A 27771-nucleotide genomic window follows, 5' to 3' on the forward strand; every position below is an offset into this window, starting at 1 on the left:
CGTAATTATTTTCTTGTTATGATAAATGTCGCGTGCCAGAATCGTCTCACGTCTGTGGGTGTTTCAACATTCACCTGGCGTTGTAACTTGTTGAATGGATCTGTGAAAAATTGTCACAAATTATGCTTGTATGCTTGACGATCTGATCCTCAGCAGCTGTCCAGAGCAGCAGTCTCGACTCTACCATACGAGAACATGTAGGACTACGGTGTACTGAAATACGACAAATCTCTTGTTTAATTAATGTTATACCTCTAAGTTTACACCGCTGGATTTTGAAACAGGGAAAGTTGCACAACTTTCATCATGACGGAAGATCTGGCCGAGGAACTAAGTGTCATTCAGGCAATCTATTGTCGACAAGGAGAGTGTAGTATAAATGGTAGGTTTTATCAGCTATTGTCGACAAGGGAGTGTAGTAATATGTTTTACGGTGCTACCGTTCTGGCGAGCGCAGCAAGAATTACAAATACCTTGCATCATTGTCAACCTAGTGTTATTTAGGTATCAACGAATGTTTAAGAATTTTTGAGAGAGTATTGCTCTACAATAAGTATGGTTAAGGTATTAATTTTAATGATTATGATACATATAGCGCAACCCCCTACCCTGAGAGAGAGAGAGAGAGAGAGCGCCTGGTCCCTGTTTGTAGGTGTGTAATTTCCCACTTTTAAATTTAATGGCCAGACTATATGCAATATCTACATAAATTTTTTAACTGTTTATTTTTTTTTCATTTTTGCCTTTTCAGCTCACCGAGACGAAGTCAGGGGGAGCTTATGCTATACCCTCGGCGTCGGCGTCTGGACCTGGTTAAAGTTTTTGTTGCAGGTCCTGTATCTAAGCTATTACTTGTCCTATCTTCACCAAACTTGCATGGATAATGCATCTGGACTTACTTATGGACTTGAAAGACTTGGATGCTGAATCTGAGTCCTAAATTTCAGATGCTGGAGGAAGTTAAGGTTGTTGGACCAGGTTAAAGTTTTTGTTGCAGGTGCCCTTTGATACCAATATCTAAGTTACTGCAGGTCCGTACTTCACCAAACTTGCATGGATGGTGTGTCTTATGATACTGATGCACCCGACAGGCTTGAGTGCCGAATTTGAGCTATAGGTTTTGGATGCTGGAGGAGGTTAAGGTTTTTGGAGCAGGTTAAAGTTTTTGTTGCAGGTGCCCTTTGATAGCAATATCTAAGTTACTGCTGGTCCGTACTTCACCAAACTGCATGGATAGTGTGTCTTATAATACTGATGCACCAGGCAGGCTTGGGTGCTGAATCTGAGCTATAGGTTACAGATGCTGAAGGAGGTTAAGGTTTTTAGAGCTGGTTAAAGTTTTTGTTGCAGGTGCCCTCTGATGATTATATATTAGTTACTACTTGTCCTAACTTCACCAGACTTCCGTGGATGGTGCGTCTCATGATACTGATGCACCAGACAGGCTTGAATGCTGAATCTGAGACATTGGTTTCGGATGCTGGAGGAGGTTAAGGTTTTTGGAGCTTTGGAAACAGGTGCCCTCTGATGATTATATCTTAGTTATTACTTGTCCTAACTTCACCAGACTTCCATGGATGGTGCGTTATATGATACTGATGCACCTGACAGGCTTGAATGCTGAGTCTGAGCCATAGGTTTCGGATGCTGGAGGAGGTTAAGTTTTTTGAAACAGTTCACATGTTTAATAGATAATAGTACTATTTCAAACTTGCATAGTTGATTAAACTGTAATATGAAGGAATCACAGAGGAAGCTTCAGTTGCAGAGCTTGATCTCCATTATCAAGGATGCTAAAAAATATATCTTAGTTATTACAGGTCCTTTACTCACCAAACTTGAATGGATGGTGTGTCTTATGATACAGATGCACCTGACAGGCATGGATGTTGAATCTGAGCCATAAGTTGCGGATGCTGGAGCAGATAAAGGTTTTAATTGCTAGTGCCCTCTGATGATGATATCTTAGTTATTACTGGTCTGAACTTTACCAAACTTGCATGGAGATGCGTCTTATGTATACTGATGCACCTGACAGGCTTGAATGCTGAATCTGAGCCATAGGTTTCGGATGCTGGATGAGGTTTAGTTTTTTTTTAACAGGTCACATGTTTTATAGATGATAGCTTGCATAGTTGATTTAACTATATTATAAATGAAACGCATAGGTTGCTTCATATGCAGAGCCTGATCTCCATTATCAAGGATGCTAAAGAAATCTCCTACCTCACTCAAACCTGCTCGATAGAAAGATGTGTTTGTTGATAAATGATATAACATGATTCCTATGATATATTATTGTATGGTATGAAACAATATTGTTTAATATGATACAATATAATATCATATGTAATATTATAAAAAGTTATATGATATGATATGATATTATATCAATTTTTTTAAATATTTTATGTTATGATATTGTATCATGATATTGTTATGTAAAGTATTGTATATTATGATACAATATTGTATAATATTATATTGTATTATTAATTTATTATTTTATCACATGATACTATTACATAAGATATTGCAAAAGATAATATTGTATCCTATGATACAATATTGTATATTCTATAATATTGTATCATACGATATTGTATAATTTGATATTAGTTTCTGAAATATAGAATTATATCACATGAAATTGTATAATATGATACTGTAATATTTTATAATATCATATCATACGATATTGTATAATATGATATTGGTTTATAATATGATATCACATGAAATTGTATTGAATGATATTGTAAAATATATTATTGTATCATATGATACAATATGTATAATATGATATTGTATTATATAATATTTTATTTTATCACATAATATTGTATCATTTGATATGATACAATGTTGTATCAAATTATATTGTATCATAGAATACAATATCATATTATGTATCAAAAATGATACAGTATCATACAATATCATACTATATTATACAATATAATATCATATGTTTCAATGTTATGATGTAATATGATATTGTAATATAATACAATATTGTTTTATATATTATGATATTGTATTATGTGATCAAATACAATAACGTTTATCACAATATGTTGTCATATCATACGTTACAATATCATATCTCATCTTTGTTTATTATGGTATTTTATTGTATTATATGTTGTAAATATGATAGGATGCAATATTTAATTTTATATTATTGAATTGATTAACAAATGAACATATGATTATCATACAATTTTTTAACAGATGATATACGATATTGTGTCAAAACAGAATCCATGAATATCCAAGATCATAAAGTATGATTTTCATTTAATATGATAAAGGTGGTCTCATAAAGGTGAAGTCTCATAAGGGTGATGTCTCGTCTCGGTGAGCTTTGTAATCTGTGATAACCTATGTTTATTTAGTTCAAAATGTCCTATTGTTTATTTCCTCCCTTCTCAAAAATGGATCTATATGACAGTAAAGTATGGCTCTTGCTAGTATTTATTTATATAATCTCTATATTAAAAAAATTAAAAACAAATCATATGTCAATGAGGCAGTTATCGCAATCTTTACTGAAAAACTGGTTTGAGGTGTAATACTGTATATTCTCTTTTGAGAAATGGACAGGCATATTTGATGAAGGCTATATGCCTGTCCACTTGTACTGTAGTGAGCCACCTTAATCATGTCATAACGTAATTTTAAAGAATTGACACCTTTCTACAGCTTTTCAGGCGCAAATCTGATTTTTTTTTCTTGTATGCTAACATTACTTTTGAGAATATTTAATCATATCAATTTAGTGTCTGTATAAATTTCTATGTATGTGTGCATGCAGACATTACATTTTAAAAAACTAATTGTGGGCTGACATGTCTCTGAAGTGTCTTTGGGCCAAAATAACCTTATGTGCTAATGAGCACAAAGAGGACTAAGTAAGTGAGGTGTCATCTGGCATGTGTATGACATTCTTAACAAGAACCAATTCATTGTATAAAGCCTCTATTAGTTCTTGCAGGCATTTCATGCAATGTCAATCTCTGTGAAACGTTAGTATGTACGGGTCTATGACAACTCATCGAAAGACAACTCATCGAAAAAATTTATCGATGCGACAACTCACCGAATGGACAGCTCATCAATACGACAAGTCATGGAATAGACATCTCATGGATACGACAATACATCGATACTCATCGAAACTTATCAAAAGTGAAAATAAAAGTGAAAAAGAAGACACTGAAATTGAAAAGTAAAACACAATAACTAATAGGTATCAGAAATTTTAATTGTATTCGCATTGATTAACATTTACATTAATACCTTATATTGTGTGCTAGCCCTTCAAGGTATGATAAATAATTGCCATTCGCGACTCGTTCTCCGAATGTTGAAACGATCGAGTAAATCTTTTTGTTTTTTCCAATAACTATTTTTTTTTTCGTTTTTCTGATCACATTTGTCACATTAATTTGTTTTTATTCCTTTGCGAAGGAATAAATGTAAAATCACTTTCTCCCTCAGCCATATTGTGACTGAGAATAAAATGAAGAGAAAAACTTGAAAGTATTCAAACATTTTTATTTTTATTTTAATTTATATCGATGAGTTGTCTTCATCCACGAGATGTCTTTCGTTGACATGTCGCGTCGGTGAGTTTTTTTTCTTGATTAGTTGACTTTCGATGAGTTGTCGCCTTGGGCGAGTTGTCTTTCGATGAGATGTCTGGCACCGGTATGTACATGTACATTGACTTGTTTATTACAGATTTGGGGAACTGTCCAGAACTCATGGTCAGGCTACAGAGGGAAGGGGAAATAACTCCTTCAGCCACTGTAGTGATGCAGTTCTCATCTCTGTATCCTGAACAACCACCCACAATATCCTGTCAGTCACAGAACAGGTCGTGGTCAAGGCAACTAGTTACGCACCTCACTGAGCTAGGCAAACAGCTACAAGGAGGCCCCATGGTCAGTGAGATACTGAATCAGGCTCAGGAGATATTGGACCAGTTGAGATCAGTGGGGGGTAGGTATGGTGTTTACATGGCCATGATATATAAAGACACAAGGGGTTGTTAGATCAGCTTCAGTGGAATCATTTCAGTTGTAGTGGCCCATTTCTTAAATTGTGGATTACTTATGTCCCCCCTTGCCATCAAATTAACATCCTAAGGAATAATGAAAAGTTATACTGACTTATAAATCATTGTAAAAAATACAGAAAATTAATTCCCCATGAACTTGTGAAAAGTTGGCAATCCATAATGATTCGGACCATTCCAAGGTAGATCTGTAGAGGTTTGAAAAAATGTACCTATACCAGTTTGTTTTCACGTACCCCATTAATGCTATATGTCAGTTAATAAAATTTATGGGCATCAATTTTCACAGTCTTATCGATATTGGCCCGTACATTTTAAATCAAATAATATAACATAGAGACTAATTTTAACTATTTGCAATTTTCATGGATTTAGGCCAAAATCAAAGATTGATTTGTTTGATGTACTCTGACCGACCCATCAAAATTGCCCCTACCCAGTAAATTTTTTCAGCATTTTAATTTGATTTTTTTTTTTTAATTGATTACCCATGTCAGATTAAAAACATATTTAGTATTTGTTTTTGTATCAGTAAATATTGATTTCTTTAGCTTTTTCAATAAAGAAAAAAAAATAGTTTGATTGTCAGATTATCAATGTGCAAGAAAATTAAAAAAAAAAGCTACCTACCTACCCACCATGAAAATTGAGGTTGGAGTACATCAAACATATAAATTATTAATGCTGGCCTCAGTGAAAATCAGTGTCACAGTTTCAAGGATGTGTAAACTCATGGTCATTGTTTCTATCAATAGAATATTGTTATACAATGATCAACAATATTGCTGAAATCACAATACATTTGGCTCTTTCACTGGCATTCTATATTGACAGGCTTGAAAATGTACCAAATAGTCTATATATTGAAAATGTACCAAATAGTCTATATAAAACTGACTTGATATGAATATATATGCTTTAAAAGAAAATTATTATATAAATTAATTATCATAATATTCATTTGGATTTGTTTGATTCTAGCTGAATTTAACAAAATATATGTTTCAGAAAATCAGGACACAGCCTCAACCACAGGCATCGATGGAGGGACAAGTGAAGCCAAGAGGGAGGGGCCAGTGTCATCAAACGAAGCCCTGAGGGAGGGCCCAGTGTCATCCAGTGAAGCCCAGGGGGAGGGGCCAGTGTCATCAAACGAAGCCCTGAGGGAGGGCCCAGTGTCATCCAGTAAAGCCCAGGGGGAGGGGCCTGTGTCATCTAATGAAGCCCAGGGGGAGGGGCCTGTGTCATCTAATGAAGCCTTGAGGGAGGGGCCTGTGTCATCTAATGAAGCCTTGAGGGAGGGGCCTGTGTCATCTAATGAAGCCCAGGGGGAGGGGCCAGTGTCATCTAATGAAGCCCAGGGGGAGGGGCCAGTGTCATCTAATGAAGCCCAGGGGGAGGGGCCTGTGACAGCTCTCTTGATGCTGGACCACATGCGCTCTAAGGTCCGCTACACCCACACAATCCTGAAGTGGGCCACTGGTCTGGCCCTGGCCGGTTGTCTACTGTTTGTAGGAAAGTTCATCTTCATTGTCCTTCAAGGTCATGCGGCAAATGTCAAGGTAAAATCTGGAACCTCCGTCTAGACTGTATACCATTTTATTTATTTCATTTCACCACTATCATTTTAAATTCTTTTTGTGTGGGTTTAGATATGTCTATCTCATTGTAGTAACAGGCGTGTAATATAATCAATTTGATTGATTAATAAGTATTAACATTTTACTGTATTTTTATTATTTTTCTTGAAAATAAGGAGTAATACATGTATGTAGACATTATTGAGATATGAATATGGGTTGGCCACATTACAAATTTCTTTACATTTCAAATATTTCAATTAATCAAAATATCTCATGTTTTTCCAATCTTGTTTTCATTATTAAAATCAAAAATGAAATCCACAAAAAGTGGTGTCTATTTGATTAACTAATAATGATGAAACTACAGTATTTGTAGATCTATAAAACATTTTTTCAAAAGCTTGAAAAATATATATATTTGTAAACATGCGTGGGCATGTTAAGGCTTCCCGATTGATTTTACAGCGACATGTAGAAAGTCACTTGTCTGTACTTCATACGATATGACGTCATAATTAATTTTGACGTCACAATCTGCATTCCTGTCGATAGTTCTCGGGGAATGTATCTTAACATTTAAAGTGAATTATATCAAACCACTATAAAACCGCATGTTTCCTTTACATAGATGCTGCTGTTAATGCTAGACGTACAGTATTCATTTATATTAAAAACCAGTATCAAATAATCGGCAGTTTTACAGCTTCGTTTTAATTAAAAGACTATTTATAAACTAGTAGTTTGGAGACTCTCCCTGCTACGTGTAAACAACTGAATTAAGAAATTTTAATGCATGTAAAACCAGCTTCGTGCAGGTGAAAGATCAACACAATTTTAGAATATTTTACGTAAAATTGGTAGAAAATATAAGTACCAATGGGGTGCGTCTTTTAACCCCAAGGAACCCCAAGGAACCCCAAGGAAACCCCAAGGAACCCCAAGGAACCCCAAGGAACCTCAAGGATACCCCAAGGAACCCCAATGACAAAAATTAATAAATTTTAATACCCAAGGGGTCTTATTGGACTTCAAGGGTCACCTCTTAGTACCCCAAGGGTACCCCAAGGAACCCCAAGGAAACCCGTAAGAACCCCATGGAACCCAAATGATAAAGTTATTAACCAGTGATACCCCAGGGGTCTCATTCAAATCAAAGGCTCACCCCAAGGTACCCCAGTGATAGAAATTAATAACTATTTATACCCAAGGGGTCTCATTTGAATCCAAGGGTCACCTCGTAGTACCCCAAGGATACCCCAAGGAACCCCAAGTATACTCATTAGAACCCCAAGTAACCCCAATAATAGAAATTAGTAACTAGTGATACCCCAGGAGTCTCATTATACCCCTATACCCCCACAAATGAAGTTTAGGGGGGTATATTGGTTTCACCCTTTCCGTCCGTCTGTCCATCTCTCTGTAGATGCAACTTTGTCCCCCCTATAGAATTTTTTACTACTGCATGGAACAGTCTGAAAATTTGTACATATGTTGATCACCATCTGAAGATGTGCACCTGTAATTTTTTTTAGGATCAGACAAGATTTAATGATTTTATGACAGTTTTCATTTTCCTCATTCTATTTTTTGTTCACTGATGTTGAAAAGTAAGGGAGGTAATCCTTACAGATTTTATTAATTAATTTATAGCCTTAAAACACCCTAAAATATATTTATATAAATACATTCAAATGGAGGTTTTTTGTCTTTATACGTTAACTAAATTTATCTTTTATAAGTATTCTATCAACTGACAATGCAGATTTTTTGTTTGTCAATGATAAATTCTTAGGAGCTGGCTGAATTCATTTGTCCCAAGGGGGCCATTATCTAAGCCATGGTTTAGATGGAGCATGTGTGTATGGAAAATTGATAATCTGTAAAATGGGCAGTGGCTTTGGGGCTAATTTAAAAGGAAATAAATAATATCATTATTAGAATAAAGAAGTGAACTATTTTTAGAAGTTGTTTAAATTTATTAGTCATGCAAGTTGATGAAGTGACCCTATAGGGAATTTAATTTAAATTAGATTTAAAATTACTGTCGTGATATGATTGTAGTGTTTCTGCAATTTTAAAATTGTTTGTAATAATAATTTTCTTTCTTACATATTTTTACATAGTATGGTAATTATGGTAATGTTTTGGGAGTTTATTAAATTTAACAAGCCTGTCAAAGAAAATCATATATAAAGTCCTATGGGATCAATTTTCTGATATGGAGTTCCATTGAACCATAGCAGAAAGTGAGGAAAATTTGAAGCAACTAACTGCATCTGTTAAGACTCTTATTAGAAAGATATTCAAAGTTTTATCAACAGAAGAGCATTGCTTGGCTACCGGTATTTCCATTTACTGCAAAGGGTGGGATTATTGTCATTTTGTTGGTTTTTCATTAAAACAATTAAATAAAAAAAAATATCATCAGATACATTAATTTGTAAATATATTACTGTTATACATATGTATTTAAAGTGATAAGTACCCCAAAGAACCCAAATGAATCCCAAGTATACCAATGAAAACCCAAAGGATACCCTTGAGAACCCCATAGATACCTCAATGTTGGAAAGTAAATTTGATGACCAAGGCCGGTCTCATTAAAAATCAACGGGTCACTCCTGATACCCCAAGGATACCCCAATTATAAAAATTGATAACTATTGATACCCCAGGATACTCATTGGAGTCCAAAGGTCAACTATTGGTACCCCAAGGATACCTGTAGGAACCCCAATTGCAAGGTACCCAATTGATAAAATTTAATAACCACCCCAATGGTTGTACTGTAAAACATATTACTAATTAATACCCAATTACTCAATGGAATATCATAAAAACATCTGGGCAACCCAAGGAACACTTGTGATACCCCAATACATACTGGTATGATAAAAATAATGTTTCTCCTGACTTAAAATATCTGTTCACTTTGGATGAATTTAACAATCGGCAGAATTTGTTGTCTCTTACCAACTGATGATCAGCCAATATTGAATCAGTAACAAATTATATCAAATTCATGAAAATAGGGCACTAAATTTCATGTCACCACAAGGAAGTCTGCAATTCTTCCGGTGAACCATTCATATGAACACTTAACATGACAATGTTTCTTCGGTGAAATTTTCAAATGAAGTGGGGAAAGATATTGTTCAGTTACAAAGACCCAAACTTGTTTTACTATTGACATAGGGGGTGTTACCCTTATTGGAGTACTTTTGAGAAAAGACAAGAAGTGATCATGGAAGTGTGGAGTGGGGCTATCTCCCCTTCGTGGGTACAACACAATGGATTGACCCATTATGCGCGCAGAATGTTCACCTGAGAGGCACCAAAATACCTGTTAATTGCAGGTAGACACCCGTTGTATATTGGTGGTAGCTCTTGGACAGGGATTAAAGGGCCAACATAACCCTTTACATGTAAACACAATGGCTTCACCATCACTGTTGCAATATATTTACCTACACCTACATCTCCTTGTTTATTGGTAGACAACCCTTGTGAATTTTGGGTGTCTTCCCACTTTGCTATAATTCTGAAATTTTTATGGGTGACTGATTTTAGCTAAGTGGGAATGGTGCTCAGGTAAGGGTTTCAAAGAACAAAGGAAATTAATTACAGGTAAATTATAGTCTGTTCAATTATTGACCTTAAGCAAATTTTTAATAAAAAAAAATAACAGGCAGTTTTTTGAGATTATGTTTAAAATAAAGTTTAAAAAATTAATTAGATACTTGTAATAGAAGTAAATTTTCATAATTAAAAAGGGTTTGTTCTATCATGTCTATCATGATTGACTCTACAAGCTAATTTTTATTTCATGTAAAATTACTCAATATTCATTCTTTTGACATGTTTGAGGAGAAGGAAAACTATGACATTACTACCCCTTCTATGTCCCTTATCAAGAACCTTGAAAAAATAAACATTATATGGTTCAAGTTTTGGGCTGTTGATTTTAATAATGAAAAAAACTATAAATGTTAATAAGAAATGCAGAGGAATTATCACGTACAGCATACAATTTGGCTACAGTGGTTATGATATAAAAGAATTAAATGCTCAACAACATGTACATTTAGGACTACATTTTCAGACTGATGGAACTATTTCAATATTTTACACCTGAAATTCAGAAAAATTCTTGTAAAAGGACTATATATATGATATGGGCCTAAAATGGCCCCCTAAAATGAACATCATCATTTTTCTTTGTACAGATATATATGTGATGTTTTTACATAATGTTCATTTTGATTCAACTGCCCAGAATTTAGAAATATGACATCGTAAAGACAACCTTTTCCTGCCATTTTTGCATTTTTAGCATAAAACAGCTTGTTTTCAAGCAGTTTTCTTTCAGAAAAAATAGAGAGCATGCTTGAACAAACAAAATATTTTAATCAGAGATGTATCTAGCCAAGGCTAATAAGTGACAAAAAAATTTTCCCTGTTCAAGCATGCCCTCTATATTTCCCATTCATAAAAAGATAAGAAAAATGTAAATTTTGGACTGATTTTGATTGAAATATAGAAATAGCGTCACTTCTGACGTCATTTTCTGCCAGTGAGTGCAAAAAAATCAAATAAATAGGTGAAAAATAAATTTTACATCAACTCTTCTAAAATATAACATAACATATTATTGTACCTGAAACACTTTAAAAAATTGCGAATAATGGGGGCCAAATTTAACTCATATCATATATATAGTTCTTTCGTACTTCAAATCACCATCTACCAGTTGAAGTGGGAAGATGGGAAGGTATCCCATTAAATGAAAGATTTTGTCCTCTCTGTTACAAAAAACGTATAGCCGATGAATTTCATTATATTTTAGAATGTGATGCAATATCACAAGTCCGAAACAAATTTATAGACAAAAATTTTTCGGCTAGACCAAATGTGTTTTAAAGTATTACATATAAGGGTATCCTTGGGGTTGTATGGTGTATCAAGAGTTATAAATCTGTATGATCAGGATATCTTTTGGAGTTCCTTGGGATTTCTGTGGGGTTCCCTAGGGTTTATAGAGGTTTTTAGAGGCGTGTCTGGGATACCAATGAGTCCCAAGTGGTATCAAGAATTTTTAATTTGAATTATTAGGCTATATCCTTGGGGTTCCATTGGGTTCTATGGGGTATCAAGTTTTCTGAATCTGTATTATAAGGGTATCCTTTAAGTTCCTTGGGGTATCCATGGGGTTCCGTGGGATACCTAATGGTGTCTGGGATATCAAAAAGCCCCGAGGGTGTATCCAGATATATAAAATTGTGTTATTAGGGTATCCTTGGGGTTCATTTGGGTATCAAAAGCTATATTACTGGGTATCCTTGGAGTTCCTTGAGGTATCCATAGGGTGTGTCAGGGATAACAATGGGGTATCTGTATTATTACTATTAGAGTACTATTAGGGTATCCTTTAGGTTTCTTGGGGTACCCATGGGGTTTCCTGGGATACCTTGTGATTTGTCTAGGATATCAAAGAGACCCAAAAAGTATCAAGAGATATAGTGTATCCTTGGAGTTCCAAAGGATATCAAGAGTTATAAAATTTATATAACCAATACATGTATAAGAATATCTTTAAAGTTCCTTGGGGTATCCGTGGGTTTTGTCTGAGATACCAATGAGTCCCTACGGGTATCAAGAATTTAAATTTGTATTATTAAGTTATCCTTTAAGTTCCTTGAGGTATCCTTGGGGTTCTGTGGTGTATCAAGAGTTATGAATCTGTATTTTTAGGGTATTCTTGGAGTTCCTTGGGATATCCCTGGGGTTCCCTGGGATTCTTAGAGGTGTATCTGGAATACCAATGAGTCCCCAGGGTTATCCAGAGTTTTAGATTTGTATTGCAGCGTATTACGGTATCCTTGGGGTTCTATGGAGTATCAAGATTTATGATTCTGTATTATTAGGGTATTCTTGGAGTTCCTTGGGATATCCCTGGGGTTCCCTGGGATTCCTAGAGGTGTATCTGGAATACCAATGAGTCCCCAGGGTTATCAAAAGTTTTACATTTGTATTACAATGTATTAGGGTATCCTTGGGGTTCTATGGAGTATTAAGAGTTATGATTCTGTATTATTAGGGTAGTTCCTTGGGATATCCATGGGGTTCCCTGGGATTCCTAGAGGTGTATCTGGAATACCAATGAGTCCTCAGGGTTAATAAGAGTTTTAAATTTGTATTATTAGGGTATCCTTGGGGTTCTATGGAGTATCAAGAGTTATGATTCTGTATTATTAGGGTATTCTTGGAGTTCCTTGGGATATCCCAGGGGTTCCCTGTGGTTCTTAGAGGTGTGTCTGGAATACCAGTGAGTCCCCAGGGGTACCACGAGTTTAAAATTTGTATCATTAGGGTATCCTTGAGGTTCCTTGGGATTCCTATGGTGTATCAGGAGTTATAAATCTGTATTATTAGGTTATCTTTGGGGTTCCTTGGGGTATAATTGGGGTACCAAGGGTAAGGGGTGACCCTTGCACTCTAATGAGACCCCCTTGGGTATCAATAGTTATTCATTTCTGTTATTGGGGTATCCTTGGGGTTTCCTTGGGGTTCCTTGGGGTTTCCTTGGGGTTCCTTGGGGTTAAAAGACGTGCCGGTACCAATGTGAATCATGCTTGGGAAACCTACGGATTTACCCCAATTTTTTTCTAAATCGCTTTCCATTAATAAAAATGTGCATTATTTTGATGATTTTGTGGATGGTTACAACAATATCTTCCAAACGAAATATCTATTTCTTTCCCAAGCAAGAACTTCAAAGTATATAACTTAACAAAGGATTTTTCTTAAAAATACTTATGATTTAATGTCATTAATCACCTGCGCCGATGCAATTTAATTAGACCATTTGCAATATTAGTATTTGCTGTTACGTGATATGTATGTGAAGTACATATGACATCAAAAATGCATCAAATATAATGTTTAACATTGGTGTCAATAAATGTAACATAGATTTGAAGAAATACTCTAGGTCAAAGTATTTTTGCGATGATTCAAATATTATCGTTTTCCAGTCGTATTTTAGCATCGGGGCGCCTTAACATTGCCGCATGGCAAATTGTCTACAATGTCAGTCATATAGTTTCGTACCAACTGTAACAAATGTCTTGGTGAATCGGCAATGTAAGGAACTTAAACTTGATACTTGGGAAGTTTTTCTGTAAATAATATCATCCATTCAGATCTGTAATTCACATATGCCATTTTTGTTCTCAGGAATACATAAAGTTACAAAGAAGCAGTAATGTAGATGTCGACAGTCGTGGGAAGAAATGCAAGGAGAGAATGATGTCTGTTCTCCATCAGGGAATCTTCCTGGGAAAAGGGTGAGTAATGTTCAAAGTATCCAAGGGAAAAAGGATGAATTGTGTTCAAAGTATCCAAGGGAAAAAGGATGAATTGTGTTCTAAGTATCCAAGGGAAAAAGGATGAATTGTGTTCAAAGTATCCAAGGGAAAAAGGATGAATTGTGTTCTAAGTATCCAAGGGAAAAAGGATGAATTGTGTTCAAAGTATCCAAGGGAAAAAGGATGAATTGTGTTCAAAGTATCCAAGGGAAAAAGGATGAATTGTGTTCTAAGTATCCAAGGGAAAAAGGATGAATTGTGTTCAAAGTATCCAAGGGAAAAAGGATGAATTGTGTTCTAAGTATCCAAGGGAAAAATGATGAATTGTGTTCAAAGTATCCAAGGGAAAAAGGATGAATTGTGTTCTAAGTATCCAAGGGAAAAAAGACGAATTGTGTTCTAAGTATCCAATGGAAAAAATGAGTTATGTTAAAAGTATCCCAAAAGAAAGGATGAATTAGATGTCCTAGAGGAAGGGTGAAAAATGTTTTAAGTATTCCGGGGTATGCTCTAAATATCCTAAGGGTATGGATGAGTTATGTTTCAAATATCCCAAGAAAGGGGTGGGTAATTTTTTAAAACTCCCAGGATAAATGGTGAGTGAAGTTCCAAATATCAAATATAGAGGAAAGGGCAATTAATATTCCTAATATCCCAGAGGAAAGGGCAATTAATGTTCCTAATATCCCAGAGGAAAGGGCAATTAATGTTCCTAATATCCCAGAGGAAAGGGCGAGTAATGTTCCTAATATCCCAGAGGAAAGGGCGAGTAATGTTCCTAATATCCCAGAGGAAAGGGCGAGTAATGTTCCTAATATCCCAGAGGAAATGGTTAGTTATGTTCCTAATATCCCAGAGGAAAGGGCGAGTAATGTTCCTAATATCCCAGAGGAAATGGCGAGTAATGTTCCTAATACCCCAGAGGAAATGGTGAGTAATGTTCCAATCACTCTAGGTAAAAGAGTGAGTCATGTTCCAATTATCCAAGGGGTAGGGTGAGTTATGTATCAAATATCCTAGGGGAAAGGGTGAGTAATGTTCCAAAAATCCAAGGAAAAGTGCTAGTGATGTTTCAAATATTCCCAAGGAAAGGGGGAGTTATGCTCCTAATATGCAAGGGAAAGAGTGAGTTATGTTCCAAAGATCTACATGTATATGAATAGCGAGAGTTATTTAAACAGATAAACTTTAATAAAATAGTATAGTTGAACTTGTTATTGGCTTTTCCTGAGTACAGGAGTACATTTGAGTGATGAGATGTGTAAGATCACAATGCACCTTGAGAGGAAGTTGGATGAGTTATAAGAAAGGAAGTGTTGTCTATTGATGTCATTTCCTACTGACTGGTATAAATAATAATGACTGTCTACAACATGTTCTTTCTTGGTGGACCTTACAATTTAAACTTTTGTTTTAGATTCAAGGACTTCAGTGTTATTGAGTGCTCAAACCAGCAAGAAGTTCAGGAAATATTCCGGAGGACAGAGTTAGTGCCCTTGTATGAGGATCACATTGTACCACGTCTCAGACTTTATATACCATCCCAATCACCAAGGGATTAACCTAGACAAGTTTTGTTATCCTCCAATTGATTTTGGAATTTGAATAACCTAGACAAGTCAAGCAGAGTTTTGTTATCCTCTGATTGAATTTGGAATATCAAAAATCAATTTTGAATGAAGTCTGTGATAGTGGTAAAAAAAAAATTCAGAAAATTTGGACCAAGAAATAAAAATTTGCTTATGATGAGATAACAATTCTTTTGGTCTAAATGTTTTGGAAGTTGCAATGACTGAAAGCGAGGCATCGTTGGTGAAAGAAAAAGTACAGAAATGGCAATCAGCTGGAGAACAATGACCAGCGAGTGGATGTCTTGAAGCAACAGAGTGTCCTTGACCTAGTTATCTGTCCTTGACAATTTTGTGTTCTGTGAAACAGCTGGTACACTGTGGGGTATGTCACCGTCTAGATAAGCCTGGTACACTGTGGGGTATGTCACCGTCTAAATAAGCCTGGTACACTGTGGGGTATGTCACCATCTAAATAAGCCTGGTACACTGTGGGGTATGTCACCGTCTAAATAAGCCTGGTACACTGTGGGGTATGTCGCCTTCTAAAGAAGCCTGGTACACTGGGGTATGTCACCATCTAAATAAGCCTGGTACACTGTGGGGTATGTTACTGTCTAAATAAGCGTGGTACACTGTGGGGTATGTTGCCTTCTAAAGAAGCCTGGTACAATGTGGGGTATGTCACCGTCTAAATAAGCCTGGTACACTGTCGGATATGTCGCCTTCTAAAGAAGCCTGGTACACTGTGGGGTATGTCACCTCTAAAAAAGCCTGGTACACTGTGGGGTATGTCACCATCTAAATAAGCCTGGTACACTGTGGGGTATGTCGCCTTCTAAATAAGCCTGGTACACTGTGGGGTATGTCACCGTCTAAATAAGCCTGTTACACTGTGGGATATGTCACCGTCTAAATAAGCCTGGTACACTGTGGGGTATGTCACCTTAACAAGCCTGGTACACTGTGGGGTATGTCGCCGTCTAAATAAGCCTGGTACACTGTGGGGTATGTCACCATCTAAATAAGCCTGGTACACTGTGGGGTATGTCACCATCTAAATAAGCCTGGTACACTGTGGGGTATGTCACCGTCTAAATAAGCCTGGTACACTGTGGGGTATGTCACTGTCTAAATAAGCCTGGAACACTGTGGGGTATGTCACCGTCTAAATAAGCCTGGTACACTGTGGGGTATGTCACCGTCTAAATAAGACTGGTACACTGTGGGGTATGTCACCGTCTAAATAAGCCTGGTACACTGTGGGGTATGTCACCGTCTAAATAAGCCTGGTACACTGTGGGGTATGTCACCGTCTGAATAAGCCTGGTACAGTGTGGGGTATGTCGCCTTCTAAAGAAGCCTGGTACACTGTGGGGTATGTCACCATCTAAATAAGCCTGGTACACTGTGGGGTATGTCACCATCTAAATAAGCCTGGTACACTGTGGGGTATGTCACCGTCTAAATAAGCCTGGTACACTGTGGGGTATGTCACCGTCTAAATAAGCCTGGTACACTGTGGGGTATGTCACCGTCTAAATAAGCCTGTTACACTGTGGGGTATGTCACCGTCTAAATAAGCCTGTTACAATGTGGGGTATGTCACCGTCTAAATAAGCCTGGTACACTGTGGGGTATGTCACCTTCTTAATAAGCCTGGTACACTGTGGGGTATATCACCGTCTAAATAAGCCTGGTACAATGTAGGTATGTCACCGTCTAAACAAGCCTGGTACACTGTGGGGTATGTCACCGTCTAAATAAGTCTGGTACACTGTGGGGTATGTCACCATCTAAATAAGCCTGGTACGCTGTGGGGTATGTCACCGTCTAAATAAGCCTGGTACACTGTGGGGTATGTCACCGTCTAAACAAGCCTGGTACACTGTGGGGTATGTCACCGTCTAAATAAGCCTGGTACAATGTGGGTATGTCACCGTCTTAATAAGCCTGGTACAATGTGGGGTATGTCACCGTCTAAATAAGCCTGGTACACTGTGGGCTATGTCGCCTTCTAAAGAAACCTGGTACACTGTGGGCTATGTTGCCTTCTTAAGAAACCTGGTACAATGTGGGTATGTCACCGTCTAAATAAGCCTGGTACAATGTGGGGTATGTCACCGTCTAAATAAGCCTGGTACACTGTGGGGTATGTCACCGTCTAAATAAGCCTGGTACACTGTGGGGTATGTCACCATCTTGATAAGCCTGGTACAATGTGGGGTATGTCACCGTCTAAATAAGCGTGGTACACTGTGGGGTATGTCACCGTCTAAATAAGCCTGGTACAATGTGGGGTATGTCACCGTCTAAATAAGCCTGGTACAATGTGGGTATGTCACTGTCTAAATAAGCCTGGTACACTGTGGGGTATGTCACCTTCTAAATAATCCTGGTACACTGTGGGGTATGTCACCTTCTAAATAAGTCTGGTACACTGTGGGGTATGTCACCTTCTAAATAAGCCTGGTACAATGTGGGGTATGTCACCGTCTAAATAAGCCTGGTACACTGTTGAGTATGTCACTGTCTAAATAAGCCTGGTACACTGTGGGGTATGTCATCTACATAAGTCTGGTACACTGTGGGGTATGTCACCTTCTAAATAAGCCTGGTACACTGTGGGGTATGTCACCGTCTAAATAAGCCTGGTACACTGGTGTGGGGTATGTCACCGTCTAAATAAGGCCTGGTACACTGGGGTATGTCACCGTCTAAATAAGCCTGGTACACTGTGGGGTATGTCACCGTCTAAATAAGTCTGGTACACTGTGGGGTATGTCACCGTCTAAATAAGCCTGGTACACTGTGGGGTATGTCACCGTCTAAATAAGCCTGGTACACTGTGGGGTATGTCACCGTCTAAATAAGCCTGGTACACTGTGGGGTATGTCACCGTCTAAATAAGCCTGGTACACTGTGGGGTATGTCACCTTCTAAATAAGCCTGGTACACTGTGGGGTATGTCACCGTCTAAATAAGTCTGGTACACTGTGGGGTATGTCACCGTTTAAATAAGCCTGGGTCAAATGAAGTGTCTCACAAAGTTAACTTTTAAAATGATGTTCATAATACCAATATTTCATGTCTTTATACCAATATATCATGTTGAAAGTATTAATTTGTACCTTATCTTTGGTACACTAAGTATTTGTGTGTTCGGCATTATATGCATGTGAAGTGAATCCTTTTTCATCAGCAGGAATGACATAACTTGGGTAACAATTGAGACTCCAGGCTTTTTGTCTGTATGCAGGCAGTTAACCAGGGTATGTAGGTTGTATTTAGAATTCTTCTAATCAGTTTATCATGTAATGAAGGTTCTGTGTTTCTGTGTTGATTTATTCATCACAAAAGTAATCAAATCTAACATCAGACTCATCTCCTTACAGCTCAGTTAGCAATGACAAACTGGTGCAATTCACTCTTGTAGCATTTAAAATCCTCTGCAAATTTCTAAATGACTGATTCAAACTGGTAATAAAATGCAAAAAGTGGGAATGAATTGCTGATAAAAGTTGTTTAATGCAGTGTAGAACATAAGAGTAGAAGATACAGCAGCCATTACCAGTTGATTGTGATGCAAATTTTGTTAATGATTTGTTGCAGAACTGAACATTCAAGGAGGACAACTCCAGCGTATCTAAAACTTCCTTCATAAATGGGGAGTTAATGGATTTCCAGCACTTTAATGTGGACTGTCTTGTAGATAAAGAAAGAAATTGAAGTCAGAGATAGTCTAAAGGTGAGTTTAATTCTTCTTGCTTCAAAGATTGTTGTAAATAATTAAGACATGGTTAATCAGCTCTCACAACATTCTGTCTTATCTGAGTCTGCTTTTCCGACTTCTTTTGTTTTATGTCTTTTTTTTTATGGAAATTTTTTTAAAAAAATCAACAAACAACCCTCTCCCTGAAAAAAACAGAAAAAAAAACCCCAGTCAAACCTTTGTAAAGATGTATTGTTTTGTGTCTGGACATTGTCATGCAGAGAGAGAGAGAGAGAGAGAGAGAGAGAGAGAGAGATTGGTGCCAAGTTATATTTGAGGGTTTTATCTTGCAGTCATTGGATAAATATTCGGGATAGAGGGATAGTAATTAAAAGTTGTTGGGCAGTATGGGTCGTCAGAATATGGTCACGTATCTAAATACTTCTCTTTACAGAAAGATAATTGACAATTCATTAAAAAATTGTGTAAATAACCAAGAATTGAAATTAACTAATTTTCCCAGTCATGCCACACAATTTAAATATCTTAATAATAATTTCATGTTCAGCAAAGTTAAGATAGACTTGCAGTTATGCATTGTTTTTTATCTTTGTATTTTTCATGAAATGTAAAGATAATTTTAAAAAAACATGCAAATAAAATACTTCACTATAAATTGAATTTATTTTCACCACCCATTCACATCCACACATGAATGAGTAATGCAAGTAATACAGATACATGTTGTGGTGAGTGGTATATATAGTGCTCCTGTTATAGAAGTTTTCCAAACATGCCATTGCTTTTCAAAGTTGGACAGTTTTAAGCTATGTTTAGTTACACATCTTTCAAAATGATATTTCATCATTTCATGATATTTTGACATAAAATGATAATAACATTTAATGTTTTGACAGACATGATAAAGTCATTATCCTATTTAATAGAAATACATGTATATAGCTTAGTGAGAAATTGGACTCTGTTAAGGATTCGACACACCAAAATGCTATTTGATGGATCAAAATAGTACTATAATAGTACTGTAAACCAAGTTTTATTTGTGGTGACTTTATTTCGCGATTTCCTGGAGATGAACTGGATCTCAACAACTAATTTTCGCGACCAAGCCTCATCCAGACCCATGTTGTGATAAGAATCAAACGACAAGGGCTGGTTCCCGGCGAGAAATATTCGCGACAACAAGGCTCTCCCGAACCCCGCAAAAATTTCTCGCACGCGTATAAAAGTTAATTTACAGTATATTTTTTGAAATATGATTTCAAAAATAAAAGACCGATATTGGCTTTAAATTATTAATTTCAATGAACATTTTGGGGGGTTTTTTCAGAGAAATTTGAACAATTATTTAGGCTGCAAACATGATATTTTTATTATTTTAGAGCTCAAAATTTGGTCGAAATTGATAAATAATATAATTATGTATAAATACATGTCAAAGATAGCCATGCAAACTTAAATTATTGGGTCTTTTTTGGTTAATAAAAAAAAAGGGGGTGAGGCTGCGACGTAACTCCTGTCTTGTTTACTTTTTAATGACATGGATTTGATACAAGCCTGTGAATCTCTTAAAATGTACACATTGATGCTTGATATAGACATTAAGGCTAGATATTGCTGAATGTATTGTATGTTCGTCATCAGCTGGTATAACATGAACATAACCAGTACAGCATTGTAAGCACAATCACTGTATAATTACTCCTAATTACCATCAAGTACTGATCTGTCTCGTCAAGTAATTACTGAATATTTTCTACACTGGCTTTATTTTTACAAAGCATTACAAATGTGCAGTCGTTTTAGCTTACACGTCAAGAATTACGATGTAGGACAATTAGAGATTTGAATTGTCACTTACAGGGATCCATTTCCTGTGACATCATAACTGACTATTGTGTCAGTCTGTCTTTAAACTCCATTTCCATCTTTGTGAAACCGTAAGTTCAACTTCATTTGAAATGATTAAATAATTTTTAAAATTGAGAGAGAGAGAGAGAGAGAGAGAGAGAGAGAGAGAGCTAGCTGCTTGCCTCCCTGTACATGTTGTCTGTATCAGGGTGAGGAGTCCTGCTGTGTCAGCTACCTATCTCTGTAGAGAGAGTCCGTCATCTACAGATTTCCATAGGGAGGCTGAGGTCACTCTCTTTGACTGGATCTTTTCCTTTCTCTAGGGAATTTTTTATGTCCTCATATTTTATAATCTCCATTGAAAACAGGGGATGAATGCTGTTTCTATATAGGTTGTTGATAAGATCAACTGATTTTGCTAGATATTAATCTACAACACCAGAATGAAGAGTTGACAAAGTCAGGAAAATCTCATAACTAAGAATTAACAAAGTAAAAAAAGCTTTTAACTGAAAATTGACAAAGTCAAGAAAAACTCATAACTGAAAACTAATATTAAGGCAAAAAAAGCTCATAACTTAGAATTAACAAAGTCAAGATAATAGAAAAATAAGAGGGCCTGCTCTCATAATCTGTGAACAAGGGGTAAAAAAAGTTTCAATATTTATAAAAAAGAATGTTGATCAATATTAAAAGTTAGAAGAATGCCCATGAATACAATTACTTGCTGATTAGAACATTCTGTTTGAGTTATATTCTCAAGAAGTTTGTTTAGAAACTGGAGCTGGAAATTGGTTAGATAGAATTTTCTGTCGTTAAAATGACAGATGTCCTACAGACCCTGTTTAGCCTGGTCACAGTAAGATTATTCTTTCTAGAAATTGGTAGGCCTAGTTTGAATTTTATAAGTTGAATGGAGGTTGTCTATGACAGAGTCCCTCACCCACTCCTGTAGGTTTGTAATGTTGTCTGACAGGATGTTGGATTTCAAGGGTTGTCTATGACAGAGTCCCTCACCCACTCCTGTAGGTTGGTAATCTTGTCTGACAGGATGTTGGATTTGAAGGGTTGTCTATGACAGAGTCCCTCACCCACTCCTGTAGGTTTGTAATGTTGTGCTACTGGATGTTGGATTTGATTCGCCTGTGATTGTTTGCAGGGTCACATTTATGACAATGTCAAGTCTATGTAAGATTTTAAAAAATTAAAGTCATTTTTAGATGGTAATGGTGACAAGTATTAGTGACTGAAAATCTCACAAAATTTTCTTCTAAGTAGGAAGTAGGTTTACATGAGTTTTATATGTTTACATCTTTTTTTGCAATGAAAAATGCAAGAAAGTGCATTAAATATCATAATTAAAAAGAAAATAATGATCTTTCCACTTTTAACCAGTTTTACCTTACTTGTAAAGTATATGATGACCTTATTGCGAAAACCTAAAATATGAACCTTCAACACACAGACAAGAATAGACTGCTCATCCAAAAGGGGGTGTTACAGTGAAATGATTGCTTACTCTTACTCTCAGTATACTAACAAAGACAATAATTTAATTTTGAGATCTTTTGAGAGGAAGTCTGTCACTTAAGATGTCTTTTTCCTCTATTTTAAGAACTCATCTTTGTCTGAGGCATCAGAATGAAGAGCAAATATTCGGGCTTTGGCACGGATTAGTATTCATACACACAGGATCTGAGGCAAATAATTTAATCCACGCAAAATGAGCTTGCTTAAGCAATTGTCCATTTTAGCATACCACCTCGATAAAAAATAATTTACCCTATCTCTGGGGGCCAGCACTGTTTGAAATTTGTTTCTGGAATAAATTTGTCATATTTTAGCAAGAAAAAACAAAATGATCTTCAGTATAAAGAGCAAGAGGAAGAGTTGTGGCCATCATAGAGCTGGCAATTCCCAAAAACCAAGCACCGCAGAAATCAATGAAATATGTCTTAATCAATTACCGACCGTGGAGCTTAAAAAAACACAGCCTAACAATAAACGGACAGTCTTTACTCTGTGGACACAAGCAGAGGCAGGGAGCCCTTCTGATTGGTCGGGACTTTATGACTCTTCCTTGGGTTTCTTTACCATTAAATGATCGTATAATTAAAGATAATCAGAAGATGATCAGAGGGGTGGATAGAGACCAGGGGTTGATCTCTGTGTAGATTATCAAGGAATTATTCTAGTGGCAGAACATTCAGAGGATACATGATTCAATACTATAATTACCTTGTGTCTCATTTTGGTGCATCTCTTACATAACAAGAACAGTAACTCTAGCAGTGTAACATTTGGACTCTAGAAGATAAGATTCTTCTTCTGACAAGTTTAAAGTTTGATAATATTCTTTGTTTGATTGATTATCAAAACTTCTGTGTTATGCTGATATTAATTAGAGGACTTGTATTTTATTTCAGTCAGTTGGCATTGAAAGTGAAACAAATCCCCTCAAACCCCACCCCACTTCAAACAAATAAGGCACCGTAGTGTAACAACTACATGTACACCCCCCACTTCTCACAAGTCTTTGTAAAAAATTCTCATACCCCAGAACACCAAATACCAAACCATAATGTGTTTCAATGGGATTTTCTTTGAATAACTGATACCCAATTTTGGTAACTTCCCTGGCGTTCATGGTCCTATGAGAGACATGTGGACACAGAGGCATGGTATGCTGCCATGTTTGTGACATCTTTCCTCTCTCTTGATGTATCATAACACATGATGTTAAGGGGGTGATCTGATTGCATTTCTTTTGTGCGAGATAAGTACTTTAGATAAAAGAATCAAGTGTAAATTGGTATGTGCTGTATGTCTCCTCTTAGTCAGGGAGGAAAATTGAGGGGGGAATTTTCATATCTCTCTCTCTCTCTCTCTCTCTCATTGAAATCCTGAATGCTGCAAACTTGAAAATAATTTTTGAGATAGGAGACTTCCTATAATGCCCCCCCCCCACAGATCACCACCAACCACCATTTTAGCATTCTGCATTGAAATGTGTTCTACATTATTATTGTAATCACCTAGACAGATAGTTAAAGACGAATGATGGTGTGACAATGGCAGGGGTCGTAAAAACTGTAAGAACATCGGCAAATTTCCCGTGTTCTGCCGCTGTCCACAATTCGACTCTGTGAAGTCACTTTATGGAGGAAATTAACACAGAATGCTAAATACGTGGCTCTGTATCACGTCTATAGGAAGGTAATCAAACGTAAGTTATTTCCTCACAACCAATGCAAGGACTAACAAATGGTTTCACTTTATTAATCAAACTGGAATGCTAGAACTGCCAAAATGAAAGAAAAAATGAGACCGAGATGTTTTTCCTTTACACAGTGTGTTATTTCATTTTTTACATGAAAAGCTGTAGGCAGTCTGTACGGCATACTGCAGTTGTTTTACAACTTTTATCAAAATATTTGCTTATTACTGCTTTGAATCCCATTTTCCTTTCTTCTCCGTTTCAGAAAATATTTGGTTCCTTTGATAGAGGGTTGTTTTGGAATATCTCTAAGCCTAGCACCTTGGCTCACCTGTGTTAGATTTGTAGATAACCTCTGCCATTCTTTAACTGTAAGGGTAGATTTCAGGTTTGATAATGCCTTGGCCCTCTCTTCATCAAAAAACTTCTGCATTACGTGTTTTTGGGGTACCCTTACACATGAAGTTAGGTGAAAGGCAGCTTCTCAGGGTAATTGTAAGATAGTTACACAGACTTGTCCTCTGTGTCTCTGCAGTCTTCATGATTCTATCATATTAACCATTTTTTTTTTCAAGCATGGTTAAGTACTTTATGGTTATATGTGTGTGAAAATTCACAAATTGTGATGCAAGTAGATCTTGGTCAAATCTGAAGTTTCCATAACAGAACCCTGCGTGTATACTCTAATTGAAAATATTTTAATTTTAGAAAACTACATTGCATAAAGTTGGGTAATTCGAGTCAATTGAGCTTAACTTCTACGTATGTAATCTGCTAAATTTACCAAGGAAAAATCTTCAAAGATAAAAAGTACTGGCATGTACAAACTTTTTTGTGACAAACTTTACTGTAAATTCTTAATGAAATGCGGGAATTCATATCCGCATAAAATCACGAGAAGCACATCTCGCAGACTTTTAAATCTCGCTTTATTTTTCTGAAAATGTAAACAGTCAGTATTAGGGAATTTTGTTAAAAAATTCGGTGTTTGCAATTTTATTTTCTTGCGATTTGATGCATAACGCGATGGAATCGCAAAATTAAGTACTTGTATAAATTAAGGAATCTACAGTATTTTTCTGTATCTGAGGTTCAGAATATTGAATTGATTAGAAATTATGACATTCACTAGGAGTCAAGGAATGGGTTTGTGTGAAAAACAATTGTTGTAACTTTAAAACATGCATTATAGACCAACAAAATTCTACAGTATTTTAGTATATCTGAGGTTCAGAATATTGAATTAATTAGAAATTGTGACATTCACTAGGAGCCAAGGAATGGGTTCGTGTGAAAAACAACTGTTTCAACTTTAAAACATGCGTTATAGACCAACAAAATGAGCACTACAGTAAACTAAGAGGAGTTAATCCTACCCTTGAAACACTAGGAGGAGTTAATCCTACCCTGGAAACACTAGGAGGAGTTAATCCTACCCTGGAAACACTAGGAGGAGTTAATCCTACCCTTGAAACACTTTAGAGTTACAAGAAGGAAGGAAAAATCTCTTGTATTTATTTTATTTTTTGAAATTGGCAAACAAATATTAAAATACATGTTAAAAGGTGCATATTTTGTACCTAGCTGTACACCGACTTGAATATCTTAATTTTGTTTGTGGTGAGCCTTTTAGCCATGGGCCTCAAATTGATTTGTAGATCATCCCAAGTAAACAGAAGAAGGCCACTATAATCTCCACCATTTCTTGCAGCTTAAGTTACAGAAAGTTCCTGGGAAATTGTTTTATGTCAGTTTTGTTTCTACAGGTTCTAAGAAATGGCAAGCCTGCTTCTATAATGCCTTTGTGGATTCCAGTGTGATATCAGACGGTGACCCACCCCTTGGTTTGTCAGTTTGATCCACACCTCATGTGATTGGTTGGATCCCTGCAGTCTGTTCCACTGATAGAGACCAGAGGCAGATAAGACATGCTTCACTCCTGTACTAGTGCTTTACTCCATGGTACCTACTGAACCAAACTAACAGGTAAAATATCACACTGGGGATTAACTGATTAACCACTGGATTAACTAATCTGTAACAGCTTATGAAGACCTCTGGCAGAGTTCAGTCCTCTGCCTTTTCACGGTGATTTGTTAGTGTTAATGAATAATAAAGAAATGTTTACTGCCTTCACAAGAAGCTAGCGCACCAACTTATTTATAATCTGCCTTTTTTGACGTGCTTTTATAGATTTCCATATGTCACAACTTTGATGGATTCTCGTTTGTCACTGGCTCATCAAGAAAATGACACAGTTTACTGTGGCTGTTATTAAGATGGGGCTGTACACAGCTACGGTTGGTTGGAAATCTGGATCGTTGTCGAACTGAGGCCACGGATGACCGGAGTCAGAGCCCAAGGTCCAGTGTGTGATGGGAAGGTGTACTAAACTTGTAATTAAGTGTGTTTAATTGGGAGAGCCTGGCCGTCCTTATTATCATCTGCTGTGGGCCAAGGTAATCCACAGCTCTGTTCTTGGTTGACGTCTGGGAGGGAGTTTAACTTTATCTTCTGACCGGCCCAGTCCTGTGGTTCTGGGTAGGAGGAGTGGATCGGGGTGATTCTGTGGGGGCGGACTGTGAGGAGGGAACTGTAAATAACAGCTCAGTTACCGACAGACTACCCACTACTCAACTAGTATCGCTCTCCAGGAGAGGATAAAAACTTCAGTTGTGTGAGCCGAGTAGGAATTGTGAGGAGTTATATTCTGAGGATTAGAGTTACAGATAGGCGGACGGACGGACAGGACGGCGAGGATGCAGGTGGAGAGTGGAGAGATCGGGAGACTGCGGATCAGTCGGAGTCGTCGCCACACGCTGGCTAACGTTCGGTAAGTCACGACCCATGCACCTCATTCAGAGGAGATAAGGTGGATTTCACGTAGAAAATATTCAGAAGTTTAGTATATCGTATAATGTGCAAGTATCAGGAACAACAAAGGTTCTAAAAACTTTAGTATTCTGAAAGTGCAAGTATCAGAAAAGTAAAGAGTTTCTGATTAAAGAAAAATTCAAAATGAATGAACGGTATTTTGTATTCTTCTTTGATAAAAAATATCTTGATGAATATTTTAAGTAAGAGTATGATGCTGTGAAATATCAAATGATTTAAGGATGGATAGGAGTAACAGTTAAATGAAGGTATTCCCTCTCTGGATGGTGTGGTCACCATTGGTATTCATTTAGTATTCAATCTATGGTGGTCTGAGTTTTTCTGTTTCAGCAGCTAAAATATCTGTTTTAATGATTCTCAAGACTCATAGACAAGGTATTGTTTTATAGGGGGTTGGATGTTGAGGGTAGAGAGCAAACTTTGGCTCTGTAGTGTATCATCTAATGAGTAGAGAAAGTAGCTAGCTGTATAGAC

The 27771-nt window shown here is 36.6% G+C and overlaps 1 protein-coding gene across 1 annotated transcript; it reads left to right on the forward strand.

Annotated features, from left to right (window-relative positions):
- On the forward strand, positions 1–27195 carry LOC105324648 (uncharacterized). The gene is made up of 9 exons (XM_034458463.2): positions 1–382; positions 4747–5007; positions 6092–6645; positions 13903–14012; positions 15451–15986; positions 18807–18873; positions 19214–19349; positions 26169–26388; positions 26596–27195. Exons 1-5 carry the CDS (start codon positions 307–309, stop codon positions 15593–15595), a joined length of 1146 nt encoding a protein of 381 aa, XP_034314354.2. The 5' UTR covers positions 1–306; the 3' UTR covers positions 15596–15986; positions 18807–18873; positions 19214–19349; positions 26169–26388; positions 26596–27195.
- The last annotated feature ends 576 nt before the right edge of the window (positions 27196–27771 follow it).

The sequence above is a fragment of the Magallana gigas genome, chromosome 7 (genome assembly GCF_963853765.1).
Source record: "Magallana gigas chromosome 7, xbMagGiga1.1, whole genome shotgun sequence".
In the NCBI taxonomy this organism is placed as follows: Eukaryota; Metazoa; Mollusca; class Bivalvia; order Ostreida; family Ostreidae; genus Magallana; species Magallana gigas.

Coding starts and splice junctions, on each gene's coding strand:
- LOC105324648 (XM_034458463.2), top strand. CDS start 307: ATGACGGAAGATCTGGCCGAGGAACTAAGTGTCATTCAGGCAATCTAT. Junction 5,008..6,091: donor CCAGTTGAGATCAGTGGGGG/GTAGGTATGGTG, acceptor TATATGTTTCAG/AAAATCAGGACACAGCCTCA. Junction 14,013..15,450: donor GGAATCTTCCTGGGAAAAGG/GTGAGTAATGTT, acceptor CTTTTGTTTTAG/ATTCAAGGACTTCAGTGTTA.